At 50.8% G+C, this 8,610-nt stretch overlaps 1 protein-coding gene across 1 annotated transcript; it reads left to right on the top strand.

Moving 5' to 3' along the window:
* Nucleotides 1–562: 562 nt before the first annotated feature.
* NOP2 (NOP2 nucleolar protein) lies at nucleotides 563–5,135 on the top strand (the record flags this gene model as incomplete). Its single annotated transcript, XM_035894609.1, has 13 exons — nucleotides 563–841; nucleotides 1,136–1,179; nucleotides 1,346–1,515; nucleotides 2,270–2,469; nucleotides 2,565–2,654; nucleotides 2,734–2,821; nucleotides 2,918–3,058; nucleotides 3,239–3,378; nucleotides 3,664–3,753; nucleotides 4,030–4,152; nucleotides 4,238–4,335; nucleotides 4,428–4,558; nucleotides 4,669–5,135. Coding segments are annotated over 13 exons (1,848 nt in total), but the record flags the coding sequence as incomplete, so codon positions are not given.
* Between the last annotated feature and the right edge of the window lie 3,475 nt (nucleotides 5,136–8,610).

Below are 8,610 nucleotides of genomic sequence, written 5' to 3'. Positions count from 1 at the left end.
ACCCCCCCCCGCCACCATCCGGCTCCGGCCTCTCTTCTGTGGCACAGGACGGATGGGATTTCGTTGCTTTAAGCGGATTTTTCCTGGCTTGGCCCCTGCTGTGCTGGCCGGCAGCGCTGCCTGAAGACCAAACCAGTAAAAGGTCTCCCTCCCGCGTGTTAAGGCCGTCCCTGACCTACCCTCCGGACCCAGCGGGGCTGTGGCGGGCAGGGGGGGCGGCAGAGGCGTTTAAGCTCGCTGCCTTGCATCCTGCGTAGCGTAGGAAGCTGTCACAGAAGGAAGGATGGACAAAGATTTGGGAAGGAGGGTACCGTAACACGTCAGAGTGAATACTGTAAGAATTCTGTAGCTGTGTTTTTCTTTGGTAATTCTAGTTCGGTCTCCTTTAAAGTTTCATTGGGTAGAGGTGAGAAGATGCCTGTGTTTATGACTGAGAAAACCGATGTGGAGAGCAAGCAGTCCCTTCTCGCGGGCAGGCGGCTCAGGATGAAGGCCTCTTTTGTGTAACAACTAAAAAAGATAGGGCACCTGCTTTTGAGAACACTGCCTAACTTAACCGCTTCTTCTGCCTGTAGTTAAGGAGCAGGTGTCCCCGCAGAAGGAGAAACATGCTGTGAAGGCAGCAGGACAAACCCCTCGTGGCCGATCTGGCTTCAGTGATAGCAATTCAAAATGGCTGGCTCCGGCCAAAGCCAAGAAAATCCCATCTAAAGGAAACACCGTAGAGCTATCCAGCGATGGTGAGGTGGAAGAGGGCAGCTGGGAGATGGAGGAGGAGGAGGATGGGAGCAGTGAGGAGATGGTGGACGATTACGGTGCCCTATCATCAGAGGAAGAAGAGGTAGGAGCTTTTTGCCCTTAATTACGCAAGAAATACTTGATTTTGCTGGCTGAAAAGACCTATCAGGCCCGGGGAAAAAGGGTGACTTTACTGGGGGGTGGATGGTGGGGTGGTGGAGAGCTTTCCCCTTCTTCCCTTCACAAGAACAATTTCAAGGTTAGTAACTGATGCCAGCGTAACGTTCGGTGCTTTTGTTTGCTGTCCTTCTTAAACAGAGCGGGTAAATTTCACAGATGGCAGGAAGTGAGGGGGCACCTGGGGATATTGTTTCATTAATCTTTTGTCTCTGTTTAGTTGCTGCCCATTGAAAAAGCTGCCTTGAAGCAGAAGTCTGACAGGTGAGGATTTAAGAACGTCGCCCAGTCTGCAGAGTCTTTCCTGGTTAGATGAGGAGCCTGCATTGTTGGTTCTTCTGTCCTCCCTGCCATCTAAGAAATGGTGGTTGTGAAGCGCCTGTGTGCTACTGCTCTCGTGTAAAACACCCACTCTGTTTGTTGTCCTTAGGGGAGGCCTCAGTGAAGATGACAGCGAAGAGGAGTCGGCGGAGGAGGAGGAGGAGGAGGCAAGCGGGCAGAAAACAGGACAGAAGGAGGAAGAGAGCCCGGATCTGCAGCTCAACCTAGATATAGATGAACAATTTAAACTGCCGACTGATGAACAGATTGAGAGAGAGGATATCCTTTCTATCCGTGGCACCCACGCGCCTGCAGCAGCATGGGGCCTGGATACAGCTGAAGAGCTTCGTTTGGACTCTGTCATGAGTATTGCTTAGCGAGATTGGTTTGTGCCTAACAAGGTATTTTTAGATGAGCTGCCCTAATAGAGGGTATCCAACGCTGCACTTTGGTACAGCACCATTAAGAAATCTGTTACGCCCTGTATGGAGCTTGGAGCCTGCCCCAATTTCCTTTCTAGTCCTAAATGCGTGTGGATATCTTATTGTGTAGTTCGTTCCTCTGTACCCTGATTTTCCTGGCAGGTGTTTATCTAACCCATTCCTAGAGCAATTCCGGTATCTAAAGTGCTTGCTTTTCGGCTTTGGTGATTTTGATTTCCTGCCCCTCAGTACAATTTAATCCTGCCTCTTCTCATTCTCTTCTGTACCCCCTTACTTCCTCCTGGGGAACAACTTCTGTTACAGGTAATGTTTTCAGTTTTAAAAAGCTTTTTTGTTGTTTTTTTTCTAGCTTTTTCTGTTTATCTAAAGTAACTAACAGCATTCTTTTAAACACCTGGAAGTTCTTGCCTTGTGACCTTTTTTTGTCCAGTTCTATCCTTTGAACCCCCCTCTGCTGAGCTCTGGTTCCAGCAAGGCCTTTCCGGTGCGGGTGCTGTTGTGATGCAGGAGTCCTGCGTGACCAGCTGCACTTGTAAAGAGCCTGCGTGCGAGTTTCTTGGCTGTTCATGATTCCTTAATGGCCTTTCTACCTGCTGAGCCGCCTGACCTGCACATCATTCACCAGCGCATCAAGGGCAACATGGAGGTGCTGCAGGACTTTGTGGTGAAGCGGGAGGAAGGACGCACGCGGCAGGAGTACCTCGCGTTGTTGCGCCGGGACATGGCTGCCTACTATTCCTACAGTGACTTCTTGCTCACAAAGCTCATGGACATCTTCCCGCTCCCTGAGGTAGGATCCTGCCCTGCTTTGCTGACTGATGAGGATTTGGATGCCTCCCCTGTGCTTTGTTTTTATCTCTATTCTCTGTCACTTCTTTTATCCAGCTGATAAACTTCCTGGAAGCCAATGAGGTTCTCCGCCCTGTGACCATTCGCACCAACACACTCAAGACCCGGCGACGGGACCTGGCACAAGTGAGCAGGAACCTGTGGTTGTCTCCTGCGCTGCCTGTCACACGGGGCAGTGTCTCAGTCCCATCTCCTTGTCTTGCAGGCTCTAATCAACCGTGGTGTGAATCTCGACCCCTTAGGGAAGTGGTCGAAAACGGGACTTGTTATTTATGACTCCTCTGTGCCCATCGGTGAGACCACCCTTCCTGTTGTAGGGCTGAGCTGACCCGCCTCTTGGCTCCCCCTTTCTTTCACATGTCATCTTTTGTTCTGCCTTCCCTGCCCAGGTGCCACCCCTGAGTACCTGGCTGGGCACTACATGCTGCAAGGAGCCTCCAGTCTCCTCCCTGTCATGGCTCTGGCTCCACAGGAGAATGAACGCATCCTGGATATGTGCTGTGCCCCGGGAGGCAAGACCAGCTACATAGGTACCACCCTGCAGCCTCGGGAGGGATGCTGTGTGAAGTGATGCATTTCCACTGGTCTATACAAAAAGGGGGAACAGAGAAAGGGGACTGAATTTGGTGAAAGGAGGGGGGTGGCTGTCCCTATGGGCAAAAGCACTGGCGGTTTTCAGCCGTTTCCTGATGTGTTTCATCCTCTGGCAGCTCAGCTTATGAAGAACACGGGTATGATCTTGGCCAACGACAGCAATGCTGAGCGGCTACACAGCGTGGTAGGGAACTTGCATCGGCTGGGCGTCACCAATGCTGTAGTGAGTAACTGCGATGGACGCCAGTTCCCCAAGGTAAGCTCCTGCCTGCTTTGGGGCGTCCTTACCGTGCTTACCTAGAGCTGCTGTGCTGTCCTGCTGCCCCTTTAGTACAGCCATGTTCTCCAAAGCCACTTGTCACAGGAGGATGAGCAGAGCTGCTGGGGAGTGTGTTTGTTACTTGAAACTGAAACAGGAAGGTGGACAGGAAGGCGTGAGGGATCTTTCCTGCCTTCCCAGTCTTCTGGTTCCCCTTCTAGTCTTGGTCTTGTTCAGAGTCCCCACCTGTGAGCATAATTCCAAACGTACATCTGCCTGTAGGTGCTTGGAGGGTTCGACCGTGTCTTGCTTGATGCTCCTTGTAGCGGAACTGGCGTCATTTCCAAGGATCCTGCTGTCAAAACCAACAAGGTGAGTGACCAGTGGGGACCGAAGATGGGGACTCAAGCATGAGTCATGAGAGAAAGGACTTTGGGGCAGCTTTGTTCTTGAGAGATGCCTGCAGTAGGGACACTGATTTTTTTTTTTTTTTTTTCTTTTTTTTTCCCTTCTCTTTCCTATTCTGTGTGTTGCACTAAAGCTAGGTTTTTTGATGTTAGTTCTGCTTTGCTGTCCTGTAATCCCTCCATCCACAACAGAGGCCTGGGGTGTTTCCCTGTTCCTCTAGCATCCTAACCTATCTTTCAGGATGAGAAAGACATCATGCGCTGCGCTCACCTGCAGAAGGAGCTGATTCTTAGCGCTATAGATTCGGTCAATGCTGCCTCGGAGACAGGGGGCTACATTGTCTACTGCACTTGCTCCATCATGGTAAGTCCCTTCCATGCTCTGCTGTGGGTCATCTCCTACTCAGGGGACTGCTGAGCTTTGCATCCTAATGCTTAGTCTCTGGCAGGTGGAGGAGAATGAGTGGGTTGTGGATTATGCCCTGAAGAAACGCAACGTTCGTTTGGTGGCCACAGGCCTGGACTTTGGCAAGGAAGGCTTCACCAGGTGCGTGCCGGGTCACAAGCTGTGCAGGTCACTGTTCCTTGGTGGCCAGGTTTGAGCAGAAGCATCACTTCTCAACCCACTTCCTCCTGCAGGTTCAAGGACCGTCGCTTCCACCCTTCCCTCAAGTCTACGCGGCGTTTCTACCCCCACACGCACAATATGGATGGGTTCTTCATTGCCAAGTTCAAGAAATTCTCTAATGCCATTCCCCAGGCACAAAAAGGTAACCTAGTGCTGGAGCTCAGCTGAGCTGCCTGGGCCTGCCCTCACAGGCTGCTTCCCCTGCAGAAGCCATGCAGGTTCTTCTTACAGCACCTTTCTCTCTTGTTTCAGATGAAGAACCTGATGTGGAAGCAGTAACTCCGTCCGCTGTCCCTGATACTGTCATGGAGCCTCAGCCAAAAAAGAAGAAACTCGAGGGATCAAAAGTTGACAAAGAGCAGAAGCCACCACAGCCTGCTTTGAAGAAGAGACATTCATTGCAGGCACAGAAGAGACCCTTGAAGGCTGGCCGGCCTTCTCCCAAAATGATGCGTCCTCAAGGCCCTACCAGGAAGAAGCATAGAGTAAAACCTAATGGACAGTGAGAGGAACTGCTTTTCCAGGTGTTGGTCCCCTCCTTGGAGAGCAAAGTCTGGGGGCTGCTGCAGCTACGCGTGTACCACCTTGTCTTTCCTGCGCTGGGCAGGTAATCTCTGCAGCACTGAGCGCCTGGGACAGCTGTAGCCCCATTTGCTCCTTTCCCTCTGCATCAAGGACTGATGCACTGGCCCATTAAAAAGTTTTATACTCTTACTCAAGTCTCGTCCTTTTCCCTTGAACATGGAATACAGAATTTTGCCGTGTCCCTTTACTCCTCTGCAGCAGAAACCCCTTCTGCTCCCATCTGATGCCCTGGCGTTTCTGGTGTCTGTTCTTACGCTCTGCAACATGGACGCTTGTGAAGAAGCAGTGGGAGCAGAAATCCTGGCTGCCTGGGTGAAGGCTGTGTTGTGCAGCACCTGTCAGCAGAGTGCTTCGTCAGGGCAGGGCTGGAGCTCTGGGGCCGGTGGTCCTGTGCTGGTCCCTAGTTCCCTGTCGTCGCTGCATGCTGGTCCAGTTCACGGTTGTCACTGTCCCCGTTTCACCCTTGTGCTGGTCTCCAGCAGTCTTTTGGTTCTTGGCCTCCCAGACAGCAGCAGGGATTGCTGCTGGTCCTGGAGCTGTACAGTCACTTTCTTTTTGCCTTTTTGTTCACCTAGATGCAGTTGCTTCTCTTTGGGACATAACAAGCAGTGGTCTGGGCTGTTTCTACTTAGTTGAAACATCAGCCCAGGTCCCTTTCCCTTGTCAATGTGAGTTGGTATTTTCTTCTTTGGTTCTGCCCTCCAGCAAATAAATCTTTTTTTCTAGAGACAATTCATTAATAAGCTTTCTACCAAGTGTGCTCTGCAGCTTCTGTTCCACCACAGCGTGTGTGGAGTTGGGTGTGTAACAGACCTGAGGCATAACTTTTGTTTCTGTAATTGTCTTGCTAGCTCAGCTGACGTGAGGCTTTGCCTTGATTTGTTTTCCTTGCCAAGCTTTGCGTTCATGGGAGAATCTGAGGTGCTATTCCAGCGCTCGGTGTTAAGGACAGCTGAATGCAGTGGACTGTAGGCTCTAGGGAATCCTTTCTGTCCTGCTCTGCTACGTGTGAGGCTGCTGCTTTCCCACATTACCAGGTTCAGTAATGGCGAGGCTGAGCGTGAACTCCAGGAGCTCCCTGGGACGCATGCACGCACGCTACAGATGCAACCGGCTGCAGACTGATCGGCAGAAACCGAAGAAAAGTGCTGTGGCAGGTGCCTGGGAAAAGGCAAACAGCACTCGCAAAACATGAACGGCAAAAAAGGCCTCATCCCCCTCTTACTCCCTGGCCTATCAAACCTATAGTGCGCTAGTGGGTCATGTGCCTGCACTTGCGTGGATCGCTGGTAGCTGGCCCTCAGATTTGGGGTCTCTGCAGTATCTGGCTCTCAGACCTCTTGTCCTACTTGTGGGCTAGTCCAGCTTGTAGCTTGTTGGCGGGTTGCAAATGCATGTGCACGCAGAGGAAAGGGATGGGATTAGTTTAAATCGAGGCCAGGACAGATGGTGGTTATCAGGTGTGGGGCTCAGCCAGGCCAGCACTGACCAGCAGCTGGTCTCTGCCTGACCGGCCCCATCTATTTATTTCTTCTTTCCATTTCCCATGCTCGCTTCTCCTCCCTGATCTAGCTTGATGCATCCCTTTCCCCTCCTTCCATCCTTACCCTAAACATTCCATAGTAAGTTTTGCTCCCATAATCTTCCTTAAAGCACTGCATGATAAACTTTACACAGTCCCACAATTCCTGTCAAACATCCTGTGATAGATTTGCTCTTTCCCATGGAGCCCACAATAATTTTGCCTTCTTACCAGTTGTGCAGTTTCTGGCTGAAGCTCTTGAAGGTTGCACTTGAGTGGTTCCTGTAATGGTTCAACCCATCAATGTCTCGGGAGTCCTGGTCTTTGTTACAGACTGTGTTACCTTCTGCTTTTTAGGGCTTATGTAGCTGCGTCTTTAATGTCTTATAACTCTGGTTTTGGGGGGTTTTGACTTTGTCTTTTTGCGTTGAATAGCCATTAACCAAATATCCTTATAGTTGAAAATTACTTTTTCCCCATGCTTCCCCGTGAATTAGGGCAGGGAGGAGCCTCTGAATGCGATTGTCTCACTCTGGGCTTGCGTGGTGAGGTCTCTGGGTTGCCTGACATACAGGACCCAAGGGAATTTTTCCAGGCTCTTTCAGAAAAATAAAATAAATGCTAGACGCTATTAGAAAAGGAATTATTAGATAGCAAAATGGAGAAAATTATTGCCTCCCTGTATAAAATTACCTCCCCGTACATGCACTTCAATACTGCATTTCTAGTGCCCTCCACCTGAATAAGGATTGTAAAACTGGGAAATGTTCAGGGAGGACCAATACATCCTAAGTTACAGAATGGTTTCTGTGAGAGGAACAGCTAGAGTCTAGGCCTGTTTAAGCTTTGAAAAGAGACGGTGGGGAAAGAAGTGATATGATGGTGTGCAAAATTGCTAGCGGCATGGAGAAAGCAAACGGGGAACAACTGCTTGCTCTTTTCCAATAAACAGCAAAAAAAAAAAAAACCTCGGACCCATCAAATGCACCAAAGGGGTAGGTACCTGTGGAATCCCTTTCTGCAGGGAAGAGTGGATGCTAGAAGCTTAAGGCAGGTTGAAAACCGAGCTGTATGCACAAGGGAAAAATGTTTTTGTTGTTTGTTTTTTTTTTAAGGGCTGGTAAACACAACTGGCTCAGAAGATCCACCAGCTGTGAACTGCCAAGAGGCTGGGAGAGCACTGCAAGGAGAGATCACTGCTTGCTTGCCCTGGTCACAAACCCATCTGTCCTCGTCCTGTGCTGGAAACTCACTCCTGGGCTTAGCCCATTGGTATGACCCAGCTTAGTGGCCCTTGCGGCGCTGGGAGGTGGTCCCACTGCTGCGCCTGCCCCTTACTGCTCCTAGGGTGAGTCCCGAGCTCTGCCTAGCCCTTCATCTCCCTCAGCTGGGTCCTCACTGCACAAGGCTTGTGCTGCTTGTGGCAACAGCAGCTTCCAGGTAGGCTGAGCCCTGCCTCGGCTCCTCCAGCCTTCTTTCTTTTCCAGTTCTAGCAGATTTCCCTAGGAGCAATGAAATACAGGATTTAGGCATACAGCTCAAAATGGGAGCCATGTGGCATTCTTCCAGCCATAGGGTGACGTCTGGCAAGCTGTGAGCCTCTCCTGTCAGGAGTGATGCTAACCTGTCCCGCTCTGCTGCTGCTGTCTACTGAGGTTCCTATGCTAGCGATAGTCTTGGCTCGATAACCAGTTTATCCTGATAACCCCAGCAGCAAGGATAGAAAGTTCTTGGTTGGGACCCCAGTGGAACCATCTGGTTTCTAGTGGATCTCCAAATTACAGCGGTCCCCTCTGAAAGGTGGGAATAGATGCTGCTTTAACCACAGCAATAAAACCTCTCTTACCAAGCATCGTTCCACTCGCTTTGCTTGCCTGCAAACCTCTTGTCATAGCTGAGGAAACTTGCAGCTCTCTTCGGTGGTTCGCTCCCCTTCTGCTCTTTATTTCAGCCATTGCAGTTGTTGCTGCTCAGAGAGACAGTGCTGAGTGTGGCATTGAAATGCTGCCATCGAGCTTCGGTGGCAGTACTGGGGACACAGCAGCTGGGGACAAAGGCTGGGGGGCTTCCTCGGCCTTCTGGGGTCA

The sequence above is a fragment of the Egretta garzetta genome, unplaced genomic scaffold (genome assembly GCF_000687185.1).
Source record: "Egretta garzetta isolate BGI_Z169 unplaced genomic scaffold, ASM68718v1 scaffold85, whole genome shotgun sequence".
Classification (NCBI taxonomy): Eukaryota; Metazoa; Chordata; class Aves; order Pelecaniformes; family Ardeidae; genus Egretta; species Egretta garzetta.
The sequence above is the reverse complement of the archived record's forward strand: the minus strand, read 5'-3'. Positions and strand labels throughout refer to the sequence as shown.